The 16,324-nt window shown below is 54.3% G+C and overlaps 2 protein-coding genes across 5 annotated transcripts in view; both read left to right on the top strand.

Moving 5' to 3' along the window:
* UBA1 (ubiquitin like modifier activating enzyme 1) overlaps positions 1–1,637 on the top strand; it is a 22,351-nt gene extending 20,714 nt beyond the window's left edge. For 2 of the 3 annotated variants that reach the window (XM_024749605.1, XM_024749606.1), the window contains exons 24-26: positions 863–964; positions 1,069–1,169; positions 1,306–1,635. In XM_024749605.1, coding sequence (XP_024605373.1) covers positions 863–964; positions 1,069–1,169; positions 1,306–1,441 — 339 coding nt within the window. In that variant the 3' untranslated portion in view covers positions 1,442–1,635. Of the gene's footprint in view, positions 1–862; positions 965–1,068; positions 1,170–1,305 lie in introns of all 3 variants that reach the window. The other variant, XM_024749604.1, reaches the window with a different exon arrangement.
* A 3,190-nt stretch (positions 1,638–4,827) lies between these two features.
* CDK16 (cyclin dependent kinase 16) lies at positions 4,828–15,718 on the top strand. Of its 2 annotated transcripts, none has more exons than XM_024749612.1 (16): positions 4,828–5,155; positions 10,028–10,235; positions 10,842–10,975; positions 11,077–11,202; positions 11,291–11,347; positions 11,450–11,564; positions 12,275–12,369; positions 12,468–12,530; positions 12,797–12,920; positions 13,123–13,243; positions 13,353–13,450; positions 13,536–13,641; positions 13,723–13,765; positions 13,917–14,007; positions 15,281–15,358; positions 15,450–15,718. In XM_024749612.1, exons 2-16 carry the CDS (start codon positions 10,034–10,036, stop codon positions 15,485–15,487), a joined length of 1,491 nt encoding a protein of 496 aa, XP_024605380.1. In that variant the 5' UTR covers positions 4,828–5,155; positions 10,028–10,033; the 3' UTR covers positions 15,488–15,718. The 2 variants fall into 2 exon arrangements, with proteins under 2 accessions (XP_024605380.1, XP_024605381.1); XM_024749613.1 differs by lacking the exon at positions 4,828–5,155 and adding an exon at positions 5,207–5,599.
* The last annotated feature ends 606 nt before the right edge of the window (positions 15,719–16,324 follow it).

The following is a 16,324-nucleotide window of genomic DNA, read 5'->3' as shown; positions in this document are numbered from 1 at the left end:
TCTGTGGCATGTGGGATCTTCCCGGACCAGGGCACAAACCTGTGTCCCCTGCATCGGCAGGCGGACTCTCAACCACTGCGCCGCCAGGGAAGCCCCATATTTTTTTTTTAGTATTTTCTATGTGCTAAGTACCGGTCTGATTCTGCTTGTGGAAGACCTCAGAAAAGATATTTGAATAGTAGATTATGATTAATAACTGTACAATAGTAGCACCCAAAATTTATTGGGTGCTTAGTATGTGAAGTGCTTTTGCTTGCTTCTTCATTCACTCAGATATTTACTGAGCACCTACTGCATGCTAGGTACTCTTACAGGTGCTAAGGTTATATTCCTGAAATAGAGTAACACAATAAATGATTTTGGAACCCCAAAAAAAGAATAGGATAAAGAGAACTTGAGAGTACCAGGTGGTGAGGGGATGGGTTTGGGATTTTAGCTGTGGGATAATCAGGAGTGGCCTTACGGAGAAGATGACATGTGAGTCCAGACTTGGAGGAGGTGAGGAGACAGGCCATGAAGGATTTGCCGGGAAGGCATTCCAGACAGAGGGGCCAGTCTCTGCGGGGGTATTGAGGTGGGAGTGTGCCTGGGATGTTTGAGGAAGAAGTCGTTAGAACAGAGTGAGTGAGAGGATGAGGAGATAGGAAATGAGAAGAGAATAGGATTTCAATGACTTAAGGCCTTATCTCCATTATCATAAGGGTTTCATTCTTTACTCAAGGCAAGACAAAAGCCATGAGAAAGTTTTGGACAGAAGAGGCTTGTGATCTGACTTAGCATGTCTGCATGAGTGGAGGGGGAGACTTATGGGGCTGCGCCCTCTGGTGGCCCCCATCCCATTGGCCTGCTCCTTGTCCCACAGTACTATAACCAAGAGTGGACATTGTGGGATCGCTTTGAGGTACAGGGGCTGCAGTCTAATGGTGAGGAGATGACCCTCAAACAGTTCCTTGACTACTTCAAGGTGAGACCCCTTTCTCTCTCTCACCCCACTTGGGGCGGAGTGTGCAGGTGACTGGCTGGCCTGTCCACCCCCGTGACACTGCTGTCCTCCCCCTTCTCCTCCAGACAGAGCATAAGCTGGAGATCACCATGCTGTCCCAGGGTGTGTCTATGCTCTACTCCTTCTTCATGCCGGCCGCCAAGCTCAAGGAACGGTTGGATCAGCCGTGAGTTGGGTAGTGGGGACCCTCAACTTGTAGCTGTCCCACTCCTGCTCACTGCCCTTCACCTCCTCTGCCCTCAGCTACCTGCCCCTCTTCACTTACTTTTTGCCTCCCTGACCCTCTGCTCCCCCGCCCCCAGGATGACAGAGATCGTAAGCCGTGTGTCGAAGCGAAAGCTGGGCCGCCATGTGCGGGCCCTGGTGCTTGAGCTGTGCTGCAACGACGAGAGTGGCGAGGACGTTGAGGTCCCATATGTACGATACACCATCCGCTGACCCCTATCCTCTCCTACAGACTGACCCCAGGCCCCCTCTCCAGACCCTTCCAGCCCAGGGCTCCCATTTGGCCTCTGTCATCGGCCCAGCTATCCAAGCCTGGTGTTCCCTCCTCGTCCCTCTACCTGAACCCCTCTTGCCGCTGCTTCCTACCTTGTTTGGAACCTGAATCCTAATAAAGCGTTGTAAACCCAGATGTGACATAGCTGCTGGTTCCAGGGAAAGAAGGGACTTTCTGGAGCTGTCTGGTTCAGAAAGTAACCAAAAGGGCTCAGCCTCACCCCAGCTGCCAGCTTCCTGGGCAGAGAAAATGTGGGAACTGTCATGTCTTCCTCCTGCCCTTCCTGCTTAGGAAGAAATGGAGGCAGTAGTGAAGCTGTGGAGAGCAGGTACCTAGGTCCTTGTGACTTCACTGGAGGTGGGTTCAAATTCACTTTCTCCATCTCTAGCTCCTAACTCCCTGCCATATTGATTTTGAGAGGTAGTTAAGAGCAGTGTTTGAGCAAGTCCTTTAACTTCTCTAACCTTGTCCCCCCTCTGTGAAGGGAAAAGTTATGGCAGCCAGTTGGCCAGGGCTTGGTCACTGTTGCATATGTCCTTGGGGCACATCTCTTCCCACCTGGACCGAAGCACTCAGACCCTGGACAGGCCTTTAGCATCATGGTTCCCAGTGCTAGGAATGCCTGTGGTGTCCTTAGTTCAACTTCCCTGCTGCAGAGGGGCCTCAACAGCTCTGCTGGACTGAGGAATGCCAGTGTTTGTGCACACTTTGCAGTTCTGATGAAAATATTTGGCTGAGAACATCTGTAAAGGAAAAGCCTCTTTCCTGTCCCTCGGGCCTGGTCTGCTTGTCCTGAGGCCTCCCACCTGTGAGAAGAGAGCGGCTGTGGGTTGTTGACTGGTTGGAGCAGACAGTAGGAGGCTCACCACAAGCCCCACCAGGACTGCAGAACTGCCCGCACTCCGTCTTTAGTCTCAGCTGAGCACTTCAGACAGTTGAAAGCACCAATCAGACTGGCCACCTGGTGCCTGAGGGTGCCACTCATAACCTCTGTCCTTCACCCAGCCAGACTCCAACTTTTTCCATTTAGAAACAGACCCCTCATTCCTTTACTCTAACTCAAGTACTGGGAATCACACAAACTGGCCTTACCCTGACCTGTCACCCATCACAGCCTGTTCCCACATGTGCTGCCTCCTGGGCCAGCTCCAGACTCCAGGCACAGCATATGCCCTCCTGCGTTGGCAGGTGGATTCTTAACCACTGAGCCACCAGGGAAGTCCCTTCCTGGTTACTTGTTTTTTCTTGGCCTATTCTGTTTGGGTGACCTCATCCTTCCATACTTCCTTTCATTCTCCGCCAGGACATTAGGGACTGAAGTGCTTTATCTCTGGCATCCATTTAGTGGTGATGCTAGCTATCTAGGTCAAGTGGAGAGGTTTTCCCGCCACAGGTACTTTTTCCATTATTGCTGCTCTAGAGTACCCCCAAACTCTGCATGTCTGTCCACTGTTTCCACCATTTCCACCTCAGCATCTGAGGCTTGCACACACACTTGATTTCTCTGCTTCTACTATCCTGGGGCCTTCATGGGTACTCTAGACCTTGTTCACTGTATCCCCCCACCCCCCCACCATTATACCTCCTGACTCCAGACATCGCTGTCCCCTTCTTCACCACCACAGCTGGATCCCCTTGCTACCTAATTTGCACAAGGTTTGAGAACAGCTTCTTCATCAAGAACCCATGTTTTCTGGTTGCATTTTAGTTCCCCACACATGCCATTTCACTTCTCTATCATTTTTGTCTACCATTATAACACCAGGGCTCAGTGGGCAAGGGCTGGGTCACTGCACTGAGCCCCCTGCACCCAGCAGGCACAAAGGACAGGGTGGGACAAGGTTGCTTCCTCTTGTCTCTGCCTAGAACTATTTACCATCAGGCATTCAACAAACATTTGTTGACTGCTTACTGTGTGTCAGGCTCTATTGTAGGTGTTGGAGACAGCAATAGATAAAAAAGATCCGTGTCCTGGGGTGGGTTGTGTGTGTGTGTGTATGCGCGTGTGCACATACTTATGTTTTGCTAGGGCAAGACCTAGAATAGACAATAAACACAGTAAGTAAATTGTATGTTAGAAGTTGATCAGTGCAGTTCAGAAGATCTGTAGAGCCAGGTCTGGGGAATGATGCTGGGGTGCAGGTAGGCAGTTTTAAATAGGGGAGTCAGGGAAGGCTTCATGAAGAAGGTGACATTGAAACAAGGACTTGGAAGAAGATGAGGCAAGTGGATATCTGGGGAAAGAGCATTCCAGGCAAAGGGAACAGCAAGTGCAAAGTCCCTGAGGCTGGACTGTGCCTGCTTCATTCAGGAACAGTTAGGATACTAGTACGACTGGAGCCGAGTGAGAAGGCTAACAGATGAGGTCTGGGAAGTGATGGACGCGATCATCTATCCCGAGGTGGACTTTTGTCTTTGTGAAATATTTCCACTCCCGACATGCTCCGGTAAATCCTCGTTAATATGAACTGGTGTGACCAAGGGTACCATAAGGGGAAGCCCAGAAGAGATGGGGAAGTTGGCTTTGGACTGGGGTGCCGTGTAAAGGTGTTCCAGATGGCCTGCCGGACGGAGTCTGCTGCCATTTAAACTGGGCTTGGTGATAGTGTAGGAGTTTTGCAGGCAGAGAGGGGTGAGGGATTAGGTTGGTTTGTCAGTGCTTGACACACAACAGGCGCCCAATAAATAAAATGAAAAACCGGAGAGCCCAGGAGATGGGGCAGGGGGAACCACGGGCGGGGCTCCGGCGGGCCAGAAGAGGTAGTTGAGAGGTGGCAGTAAAACCCAATTTAGGGTACAAATCCTCGCGTGAGGCGGAAAAGAGCCCCCTTTCCAACCCAAAGTCCCAAGCATGCGTAGTAATGCACTCGCCCCTGTAAAGGTCCATCTTTCCCTTCAGCCTAGGCTCCACCCCGTGAGCTTCGCTGATGGAGATGGGAGGGGTTAAAGGCGGGACGAAATTCGATTGAAAGACCTTTTGACCAATCACCTTGCGAGGCATTCGACCCATGGTTGAGAACAAAAAGGAGGCCCCGCCCCCTCGACGGTGAAGCCAATGAAAACCTGGCAGAGGCGCGGCCGGGGCAGCGAAATCACGCCTCTCCAGCCAGGCCACGCCCTTTATTCTTGCTCTGCCTCACCCCAGGGAGCAAATCCGATTGGATGGGCGACAATCTCAAAGGGCGGGGCCGCATACATTCACAGTGGGAATGAGCTCGCGTTTGGGGAGGAGCAGCTGGGCGGGGCTAGACTCTGTCCTATCTAAGGTGGTAGAGGCCAGTGATTCTCCAGGCCGCTTCTCCTAGAAAAGTCATCTTCTCGCGAACCTTTAAAGTCCCTGCCTCCGGAGGCACCTCAAGGGACTAGGACTGACTGCCTTATCTTTTTCCTCCTTCCAAAAGTCCCGTTTGCTATCATGGGGATGTACCAAGTGAGACGGAGTAGGGGGGCCGAGTGGTGACCGGCACGCTGGTCACTGTCTGCTGCCCACTTCAGCGTTAGCAAACTTCTAGCAAGATCGGAACTGAGTACTAAACAACCTCTACACTTCCCCCCTGGCGCCATTCCAGGGCCGGCGCCACATTCCCCAGTGGGCGCGCAATGGCCGCGCCCCCTCCCGCTGCGGACGGGTCTTTTGGTACATCCAGTCCGAGGTGAGTCCCTTCCCTACCACTTCACCCTTTCCAGCGCGTGCGTGCGCATGCGCGGAGCGCGGCGCGCGCAGCGGTTGGGCCGTTGGGTGTTCGGCTCTGAGATCCGCCGCGTCTCCGCGAGCAGTCGGCTCTGAACCGCAAGCCGCCGTGAGCTCTCGGATTCTAGTCGGCGCCAGCGAGCCCAGGGGCATCGCCCGCAGCGGCCAAGCTCATGGCCGGCTGAGCGGGACGCCGCCTCCGCCTCAGCCACCGCCGCCGCCGCCGCCGCCTCCTCCTCCTCAGCCGGCGGCGGCCCGGGCCCAGCAGCCATGGCCGAAGACTACTGGGACGGGCGCCTGCGGCGAACAGGAGGAGAAGGAGGTCGCGCGGCCTCAGCCCGGGCCGCCGCCCCAGGCGCCGCCGCGCCGGTCCCGCGGCGTTGAGGTTGCTCGCGCGCCCCCGCCGGTGAGCGCGTCCACGAGGCGTGGGGTGGGGGCTGCCCTTCCTCCTACAGAACCAACCCAGACCCCGGGCGTTGCCGGGCTGCACTGCTGGCATGTGCCCCCTCCCCCAGCGAGTTTCCCAGAATGCGCCGGGCCGGGGGTCATTTGGGGCCTCCCTGACCTTGGCCCCGCCCTGGGCCTGGTCTGGGAACTGGGGATGGGAAGTACTGTGGGTGCTAATGGGGAGCAGGGTAATCGAAGGACCAGAGGGTGTGTAAATGGGTGGCAGAGTGGTGAAAGATTCGAGGTTTGCTAACGGGGGCCTGAGCTGTGGAGGGGTCGGAGCATGTGGTAATAAGTCTTACCGCTTTGTAAGGTTTTGAGGCCCAGTGTGTGCTAACGGAGGGGCGGTGCAGGGCGATGGAGGGACCTGAGGATGTATAACAAGGGAGAGGACGTCGGAGGAGTGCTGAGATATGCAAATGGGGTTATTGCTGTAGAAAGGCCCCGTGTGTGTTACTGGGGGATACGGTGGTAGAGGTACCAGAGGGTGTGCCAGTAGGATCGGGGTTCTTAGGCCCTGTGTGTGGTAAGGGGGGGGTGGTCAGGATGGTGTTAATACTGTGTATTTGTCCATGACGGTCTGCGAGGTGTGAGGGTGCAGAGTGTGCTCATGGAGGACAGGGTAGTGGAAGAACTCCAGTGTTGAGAGGGTACTAATGGGGGTCATAGCTCTCGAGGGTATGTGCATATGATAATAAAGGTCTGGGTAGTATGAGGCCCAGTATGTGCTAATGGGGGCAGAGTAGTGGAAGACCTGAGCCTGTGCTAATGGGTATCAGAGTTGTGGATATATGTGTGTGTGGGTTGGGGGTGAGGGAAGTATCTAAGCACTGTAAGAGGTTCAGTGTATTAAGGATCAAGATGGTGTGAGATCAGTGTGTGTGGGTCCATGAGGTCAAGGGATGTGAGACTCTAGGACACCCTAAGAAGGAGCAGGGTAATATATGAAGTTCTAGTGACTATTAATGTGGATTTAGAGTCATGGAGGCGCTTAAATGTGTGCCAATGGGGGGGAGAATCAGAGCAGTATGAGTTCTGGAATATGCTAATGAGCGTCTGAACATTCTGAAGACAGTGTGTTCTTGGGGGACTGAGGTGCGTTGAGGTTCCAGGGAGTGCTAATGGAGGGTAGAGCTGTGGAGGGGATCTTGTGCACAATAAGGAAGATCAGGGCTGTGAAGTGGTCCAGTTGTCAACCGACAGGGGTTATAGCTATGGAGGAGTTGAAACAAAGAGAAATAAAGGACAGGAACGTGTGACGGTCCAGGGGTGCTAAAGTGGATTAGCACCATGGAGGGCTGAAGTGTGTTAATGGGGTTCTGGGCTGAATGAAGATCTGTGTGCATTAATGAGGGTCAGGCCATTATAGAACAGCGTGTTTGTGTGTCCCTGGGGACTAGGGCTGAGTACAGGTTCAGGGTGTGGTAATGGGGAGGCACTGTGAGGCCCGGTGTGTGCTAATAGGGGTCAGGGTGAAGTGAAGGTCCAGCCTGTGCTGATGGGATATGGGGGGAAAGGGTAGTGGGAGGACCAGAATATGTGTTAGTGATGATCATAGCTGTGGAGGGATCTGAGTGTGGGCTAAAACAGGTCAGGGATCTGCAAGATTCACTTTGTGTTCATGGGATTCAGGGTAGTGTGAAGGCCCAGTGAGTGCTAATGTGGGTTACCAACCTCTACTGCTGTAGAGGGTCCCAAGTGCATGTTAATAGGGGTCAGAATCATGTTGGGGGAACAGTGAGTGCTGTGGAGAAGAAAACAGGCAGCATGTGGTGCTAAGAGTTAACTTAGAGGGGCCAGTGGTGTGCTAACAGAGCTTAGTGCTCTGTTGAGGCTTTGTGTGCCGATGGGGGTTAGAGATAAATAGGGAAATTGCATTGCCGATGGCAGTTACAATGCAGAGAAGCCTTCTTGAGGGTCCAGTGTGTACTGAAGAAAGCAGGACACTGTGAGAGTCCAGTGTGTGCTTATGAGATGTGCCTGAACAGAATGAGGATGGTATGTTCCTATGGGAGTTAGTAGAGTGTGATGACTGTGTCCTCAGTGGTTGGTGTGATGTGAGGTGGTGAGTATCCTTGGGTGTGGAAGTATTCTGAGGATGGAAGCATCTCCTCAGGGGGTCAAGACGGACATGTGCCCTTCTCAGAGTGGGGTTGTGTATCCAGTTTCTTGCTCCTTCAGTATTCTAAAACCTAAAAATCTCAGAAAACTGAAATGATATTTAAAAGTTTTACTGCAGATTAATGTTCAAGTGTCTCTGTTCACAGGGCCCTGTCCAGGGTCCCCCTGCTGGGGGCGTTGCATGATACACAGATTTTGTACCCTGTCTCCCTAAAATCCCCCCAAAACTGAACTCTGGAATATGTCCAGCCCTTGGGGTTACCGCTTAGAGGTCATGGACCCATGGCTCCTTCGGGTTCCTTCCTCATCCTCCGTCCAGCTCTACTTACAGTCCCCCCAGCTCCCCCATTCCCTGCCACAACAGGCAAAGCGGCTGGGTATCCATGCCATATGGACGTATGGAAAACAGTCTTTGGGGGCTGGCCATGCTTCACCTTCCTCAGCCTCAGGTCCAGTGTTCAGCCTCTTGGGTCAGGATATTTTTTGTTATTGTTATCTTGGGTTCTTTGGATGGACTTCATCCTCTTTACTGGATCTTTCTGCTAGGCTGGGCCCTCTACCCCTTCTGGGGGTGATGAGCTCAGGCAGGCAGAAGTGGGGTATGGGGATCGCTTGGGTAAGCACCTGATTTCAGGGTAACAGATGACCCACTTCTCTCTCTTTCGAATCCAGCCCCAGCCTCATCGTCAACCTTCTATCTAGCTCCACTTCCCTTGGGCCCAGGGCCATCTTAGGCCCTGCTGTGAGTCCAGATGGTTCCTGGGCCAGGTCTTTCCCCCTCCTTGCTGGCCCAGAGCCCAGGAGGAAGCAGAAGAAGGCTGGCCTAAGCCTTTTGGTGGCCCCGTTCCCTCTAGCAGCCCCATCTTCTTGCTGATACCAGTGTCCCTGGGTCACCTTGTCTGGGGTTGTTCATGAGTAGCAGGGACTCACCCTGCTCACCCTGACAGATGTTGGTCCTAGGCCCTTAGCCCCCTGCTTCATTAATTTCTGCCATAAGCACTTTTTGAGCATCCACTCTGTGTCAGTCACTGTTCCAGGTCCTCAGGATATAGCCGTGACCTAAACAGACGTAAATCTACCCTGGTGGAGCTGATCTTCTAGTTATGGTGGTGAGGAGACAGACAGTAAAGAATAAAGAAACCAGTAACTAGATGGTGTCATTTCTGAGGAGGTGATAAGTGCTGGGGGGGTAATTGGCAAGGTGAGGGGGCTCAGAATGGTTGCGATTTTAAATAGGGTTATTCATGGTTATCTGTGAAAAAGGTGATATTTGAGCAATGGCCTGAAGGGGATGAGGGAGTGAGCTATTTTGAAATCTGGGGGAAGGGTCTTCTAAGTACCAGGAACAGCCACTGCAAAGGCCCTGAGTTGGGACTTTTGGGTGCGGTTGCAGAACAGCAATTAGCAACGAGGGGGCGGTGAGGCCAGAGAGGTAATGGTGTGAATGGGGGCCTTGTGGGCCACATTAAGGACTGAGACGTTTATTTGGGGTGATAAGGGACATGTGGTATGTTCTCAAGTAGAGGAGAAATGTGACCTGGCTTGCAAAAATCTGGTAAAATCTGGGTTCAACCTGATGGAACCAGGACAGCTGGTAGACTTAGATCCCCCCGCAACCCCACCCAGTGGTTGGGTCTGGGCAGGACTCTCCCTCCCTCTCCCTGCACCCCTCACCTGGGTAGCCCACTGGGGTAATCCTTTAGCCACCTTGACCATGGCTGCTGGGGGAGGCAGGAGGGTCCTTGTGGTCGTGGGGAGCGTTCCGCCTTGGCAGTTGGGGGTGATGTGGGCTGGTGCCAGCAGAACATGCCATTCTGTGGGCGTGCCCGGGGCCATGTCAGTGGTTCCGGCGTCCTGGGCGAGCCCCCCGCTACACCAATGGCTAGGTCCATCAGTGCTGCTGCACCCGAGAATGCCTGCTGTGGAGCCTCTGCTTCCACAGTGAGGGTGCCCCTATAGAGGCCAACACGCCACCAGTTGGGCCCTTTCCCTCAGCCAGCCACCCAAGCCTCAGTACCCAGGTGGGCTCCTTAGGAGCAGGGTGCCCTGGGGCTGGTCATCGTAGGTGGCAGGCACTGACAAGGGTCTCCATCCATGCCAGGTTTCTAGGAATCCTGAGTGGTCCCAGGACTCCACAGTGGTTGGGTGGGCACTGACACAGGTTCATGTCAGTGCACCTCACTGGGTTGTCATGGGTTTTAGGGGGCCCATGGGTGTCAGGCAAATGTTAATGTGGGACCCATTCGCATCCATACCCCCTGCGCAGGTCGCCATGGATCGGATGAAGAAGATCAAACGGCAGCTGTCAATGACACTCCGAGGGGGCCGAGGTGTAGATAAGACCAATGGTGCCCCTGAACAGATAGGCCTGGATGAGAGTGGCGGTGGCGGCGGCAGTGACCTTGGAGAGGGCCCCACACGTGTTGCCCCTGGTGAACCTCGCTCTGGACGGGGCCCACTCAGCTCTGCACCAGGTGGGTCCACTGACCATTCCCACTCCCAGACCGGTCCCAGGGGTGCTGCCTTCCAACTGAGTTCCTCTTAAACTTGCGTTATTTTCATTTTCCTTTCTCCATTTTTTCCCTCATCTCTGCCATCCTCTCTCAACACCCTCTCTCTATTGTCCATCTGTGTCCCTTTCCTTGGCTTTGTGCCCAGGCCTCAGCGGGGAGGAAGGGTGCCCCGCCTGCCACAGCTGCCCCAAGCCTCCCTCTGCCCTTCTCCTGCGCTCTGTGACAGCCCCCTCAGGCCTCCTGGCACCTGCCTGCCCTGGGCCTGCCTTCCCAGGGCATTTGGCTACTTCTGCTGCTGCCTGCCCACTGGCTCTGGGCCAGCCGCAGTTTCAGCTCGCCGCTGACGCGGGGTGCTCCACTAGGTGACTATTGCCCTCCCAGTTCAACCTGTCTTGACCTGTGTGAACCTCCCTGGGCCTTCCCACCCTCTCCGTGAGGGACTCCAGGCTGCTCTGGGGGCCATGTGCACACGTGTGTGATGAGGGAATGTGTTACGGGAGGGTGGGGGGATTTGTCCTGGGGCTTCTGAGCCCACCCGGCCTGCCCTCCCCCTGTCGCCACTACCAGAGATTGTACACGAGGACTTGAAGATGGGGTCTGACGGGGAAAGTGACCAGGCTTCAGCCACGTCCTCGGATGAGGTGCAGTCACCAGTGAGGGTGCGCATGCGCAACCATCCCCCACGCAAGATCTCCACTGAGGTGCTGAACCCCCTGTCCGGGCAGTGGCGGGGCTGGAAAAGAGGGTCGGACCTGGGGAGTTGGAGCTCATGGTCCTGTTTCTCCCCTATCTTGCCTGCCAGGACATCAACAAGCGCCTATCACTACCAGCCGACATCCGGCTGCCCGAGGGCTACCTTGAGAAGCTGACCCTCAATAGCCCCATCTTCGACAAGCCCCTCAGCCGCCGCCTCCGCCGTGTCAGCCTGGTGAGCGTCTTCTCTTCCTGTCTCCTCCTCTTCCTCCTCCCAGTCCCTTCCCCTGAGCTTACTTCAGCCTGCCTCCTTTGCCCCACAGTCTGAGATTGGCTTTGGGAAACTGGAGACCTACATCAAGCTGGACAAGCTGGGAGAGGTGAGAGACAGCAGCCAGGAGGCCCATGGTAGGGCTGGGGGGTCCGTGGGAACTCCCTGCAGCTTCATAGCTCGTCTCCTGTCACTCTTACTCACATTCCAGGGTACCTATGCCACCGTCTACAAAGGCAAAAGCAAGCTCACAGACAACCTCGTAGCACTCAAGGAGATCAGACTGGAACACGAAGAGGGGGCACCCTGCACCGCCATCCGGGAAGGTACAGGCCCCATCTGATCTGCCCCAGGCTTCCCGGGCTCTCCCCATGGTGTGTGCGTGCACGCACACACACACACACACACACACACACACACACACACACACACACTCATAGTGAGGACAGGGACTAGGGGTCTGGGACTTCCCTCCTCACGTTCTGGGCTTCATGAGAAAGTGCCCATCAGCCACATATCCAGATAATAAATCAGGGTAACCAGGAATCTTCCTGTGTGGAGAAGAGGTAGGTGAATTGTAAAGCAGGGTGCTTGCTTTGGTTCTGAGAATATCCCTGAAAGTGCTCACCAGTTTACTTGACACAATAGTTTCTAGTCAGAATTTCACATGGAATGAATCTGAATTGCATAGTAATTGAGTGTGCAAACTCATTTTCACACGATGCTGCAGATCTGTGTACTGAGGATTGGAGCAAGGGCGCTTTCCAGAAACCAAAAACTGGTTGTGAAAATCTAGTGTCACATAAGCCTGGGGCTGCAATCCCAGGTTCTTGCTCTATACTCTTCTCTGAGCCTTAGTTTCCACATCTGGAACTTGGGGACACACCTTCTTCCTGGTATCAGGTGGGTTAGAGCCGGTGGCTGTGAGCCACCACCCCAAGCCATCTGGGCTCGACCCGGTCTAGTCCTCCTCCTTGCCTCTGTTCTGAGGGTGGGCCCTGACTCTTCCCCTGTCCCACCCCCCTGCTTCCTGCAGTGTCCCTGCTCAAGGACCTCAAACACGCCAACATCGTCACGCTACACGACATTATTCACACGGAGAAGTCCCTCACCCTTGTCTTTGAGTACCTGGTAAGGTTGGGTGCCAGTGGGTCCTGGGAGGAGGTGGGGAGATGGCCAGGAGCCACAGGATGTGACCCTCTTTCCTCTACCTGCTCTTCTTTCCTCAGGACAAGGACCTGAAGCAGTACCTGGATGACTGTGGGAACGTCATCAACATGCACAATGTGAAAGTGGGTGTGGGGCAGGAAGCAGGGGCATAAGGGGGCCCCCCACTCACCCACTCCACCCCACAAATCTCCCAGAAACAGACTTTTCCCGTTTGGCTTTTTTGCCAAAAAAAAAAGCTGGGAGCCCTTGGAGGGCATTGGGACCCTATCCTCTTTTGTGAGACAAGGCTCTGGGCTCAGTGCCTGTCTTTGGGAGGGGGAGCAGTGCCTGCTGGGGGTCAGGCTGCTGGATACTCTTTGACCTCTGCCTGCCGTTCCTGGGTCCCCAGCTGTTCCTGTTCCAGCTGCTCCGTGGCCTGGCCTACTGCCACCGGCAGAAGGTGCTACACCGAGACCTCAAGCCCCAGAACCTGCTCATCAATGAGAGAGGAGAGCTCAAGCTGGCCGACTTTGGTACCCCTGGCCTCTGCCTTCTTCCCAGTGATCCCCCAGCCTTACTCTCCCAGCCTCCCCCTTCCCCACAACCACCTAGTCTCAGTCCCTCCCCTTCAGCCCCTCCAGGCTTTGCTTAGGATGCCCTCAGTCCTAACTGCATTCTCCCCAGTACTGCCCACAACCTCCTCAATCCCAGCTGCCCCTTCTCTCCACCTACCAGGCCTGGCCCGGGCCAAGTCAATTCCAACGAAGACCTACTCCAATGAGGTGGTAACACTGTGGTACCGGCCCCCCGACATCCTGCTTGGGTCCACGGACTACTCCACTCAGATTGACATGTGGTGAGGACAGGTCGAAGTGTGGCAGGGGCCATGCGGTGAAGGGGGGTGGCTTGGTCACAACAGCCAACCGGCCAACTGCCTACATATTCACTGTGCCCTCCCTGCCCAGGGGTGTGGGCTGCATCTTCTATGAGATGGCCACAGGCCGGCCCCTCTTCCCGGGCTCCACGGTGGAGGAACAGCTGCACTTCATCTTCCGCATCTTGGGTGAGGAGGCATGAGCCCTAGGAGCTGTGGGGACATGCAGGGAGGCCCTGTGAGATGTTTAGGATAACTCCACTTCCCCCGCCAGGAACCCCAACTGAGGAGACATGGCCGGGCATCCTGTCCAATGAAGAGTTCAAGACATACAACTACCCCAAGTACCGAGCCGAGGCCCTTTTGAGCCATGCACCCCGGTGAGGCTGGTGGGTAGGTGGGTGTTAGGGACCAGAGTACCCAAACTGAGTTTAAAACAGGTCCCCTTGTCCTTGTGGTAGACTTGACAGCGACGGGGCTGACCTCCTCACCAAGCTGCTGCAGGTGAGACGATCTTCCTGGGCCAGCCTTGGGGCCTAGCGGATTCCAGGTGTGGGGAAACAGGGAGCTACAGGGGCAGGATCTGGGGCGGGGAGGAAGAGAAGCCTACTTGTTGAAAGTGTCAATACTCCCCCATCCCAACACACACACTCAGTTTGAAGGTCGCAATCGGATCTCCGCAGAAGATGCCATGAAACATCCATTCTTCCTCAGTCTGGGGGAACGGATCCACAAGCTTCCTGACAGTGAGTGGAGCTGGGGAATGGACCGGCTGGTGGGGGGCTTTGGGGAACAGGACTGCTGCAGATAGCTGGGCAGGTTGTGTTGGGCTCTGGCTCTGCCACCTTGGATGGGGTGGGGAGGGGTGTGGGGGGGGATGCCCTTGTTCACGTGTGTGATGTGTTGTTCATTACAGAAGAGTTTTTTAGTTTTCAGTCCCTGGAAATTTTCAAACGTACATAAAAACCGATGGAACATCACTTTACCTTTTTAAAAAAAGTAAATGTTGTGAAATAGATACTGAGAAATGACAGATCATAAGCATATAGCACAATGAATTTTTACAAACTAAACACCCGTGTAACCAGCATACAGGTCGAGAAATAGGATGTGAGAAGCTCCCCTGAAGTGCCCTCTTTTCTCCTGGCATCCCCTGTAAGAGTTGCCACTAGCTTGACTTCTAAAGCATAGATATGCTTTCCCTGTCCTTGTACCCTACAGAAATGGAGGCACATGGTGTGTTCCGTTATGTCTGACTTTTTAAAACTTTTTAATATGGATGTTTTAAAGTTAGATATATTTATATATTAGACCAAATAATATGATGAGTCCCCAGGTACTCCAACAAGTGATCAACTCATGGCCAGTCAGGTTTTATCTATAATCACTGATTATTTTGAATCAAGTCCCAGATACATCATTCATCTATAAACAGTTTCAGCATGTATCTCTAAAATATTTTCTTAAGCGTAACAGTAATACCATTATCATGCTAACGTTTGATTGGATTAATCTCAATCAAATCCTAAACACCGGGCTTCCCTGGTGGCGCAGTGGTTGAGAGTCCGCCTGCCGATGCAGGGGATGTGGGTTCGTGCCCCGGTCCGGGAAGATCCCATATGCCGCGGAGCAGCTGGGCCCGTGAGCCATGGCCGCTGAGCCTGCGCGTCCAGAGCCCGTGCTCCCCAATGGGAGAGGCCACAACGGTGAGAGGCCCACGTACCGCAAAAAAAAAAAAAAAAGAAAAATCCCAAACACCATCGTCTAGACTTTACAGGTGGTAATCGCAGTATCACTGTCGCACTTGACAAAGTTAATGATTTCTTGGTGTCATGTAATAGTCTATATTCCATTTTCCCTGGTTGTAGCTGGTTTGTGTGTGGGATTATTTGATGGATGAAAGTCAAGGCTCTCAAAGAAAAGGCAACTTTTTCTAATTTCCCTGACGGGGCCACATGGGAGGTGGTCCTAGGTGGCCTCATGGGTCATGCCCCACTCCTGTCTCTCCTCCACCCACAGCTACTTCCATATTTGCACTAAAGGAGATCCAGCTACAAAAGGAGGCCAGCATTCGGTCTTCGTCAATGCCTGACTCAGGTAAGTGTACTTGTGGCCCTCACCCTCTTCCCTGCCCTGTCCACCTACCTGCTTGCTCACCAACAGCCATCTGCTCTGCTTTCCCTTGCAGGCAGGCCAGCTTTCCGAGTGGTGGACACCGAGTTCTAAGCCACAGACCGAGGCCCCAGCAGGCAGCAGCTGGAGGGATGCCATACCCCTCACAGGGCAGCCCCCAACTGCATCATCCTCCCTGCTTGCTGCCTGCCTACCTGCCTGACTCATGCTCGCCTGCCCACATGTCCCCTGCTGCCTGTCTGAACACCCGACCATTGGCCTGTCGGCCCACCCATTGGCCTGTCTGCTGGGTGCTAACAAAGTTCTCATCGTTCCTTCGCCTGATCTGTCTGTCTGTCTGTGTGTATCTCTCTCTTTCTGTCTCGGTAGTTGCCGGCGGACAGCATGGCCGTGCCAGCCTCCCACACTGAGGCCAGGCCTATACCCCTCCCCATCATGCCCCACCCCCTGCAGGACCACTACCCCACGGCAAGCCAGGGGTCTGGAGCTAGCCCAGGCTGGGGATCTCGACTCAGACAAGACACGGTGATGCCTTGGGTCTGAGGCTCCCCTGTCTGCTTTCCTGCCTGCCCCACCTGCCTCATGTTGTGTGGGCCTTTTTCTTTTTGTTTGTTTCATTCATTGTTGTTTTTTAATTATTTTAAATGAGGTTTTCATTTTTTAAATGCAATATCTCTGTATACAGGCTGGCTGGGCCCCACCCACTGTGTGGCCCTCCCACAGTATTTTGTGCAATGAAGCCCCGCTCCCAGCCTTTCCATGGCAGGGACACAACCCCTATTCAAAACCCTGACCATCACCAGACCCTGGGGTCAGCTAAGGGAAAGCATGCCTCGACCACTCGCCTTCCGACCCCCACCTGCCATCCCCAGCTGCAGGGGGACTTGGGGACTACTGGAGACTCTGGGGGATGGAGGAGGTGGGGGGCCC

This window comes from Neophocaena asiaeorientalis, unplaced genomic scaffold, assembly GCF_003031525.2.
Source record: "Neophocaena asiaeorientalis asiaeorientalis breed wild unplaced genomic scaffold, Neophocaena_asiaeorientalis_V1.1 scaffold1052, whole genome shotgun sequence".
Classification (NCBI taxonomy): domain Eukaryota; kingdom Metazoa; phylum Chordata; class Mammalia; order Artiodactyla; family Phocoenidae; genus Neophocaena; species Neophocaena asiaeorientalis.
Note: the sequence above shows the minus strand (reverse complement) of the source record. Positions and strands in the feature narration are given on the sequence as shown.

What these genes read in the sequence shown, in the direction of transcription:
- CDK16 (XM_024749612.1), top strand. Translation starts at nt 10,034, where the DNA reads ATGGATCGGATGAAGAAGATCAAACGGCAGCTGTCAATGACACTCCGA. An exon ending in CCCTTGTCTTTGAGTACCTG is followed by an intron (nt 12,370 to 12,467) that starts GTAAGGTTGGGT and finishes TTCTTTCCTCAG; the next exon opens with GACAAGGACCTGAAGCAGTA. An exon ending in TCAACATGCACAATGTGAAA is followed by an intron (nt 12,531 to 12,796) that starts GTGGGTGTGGGG and finishes CTGGGTCCCCAG; the next exon opens with CTGTTCCTGTTCCAGCTGCT.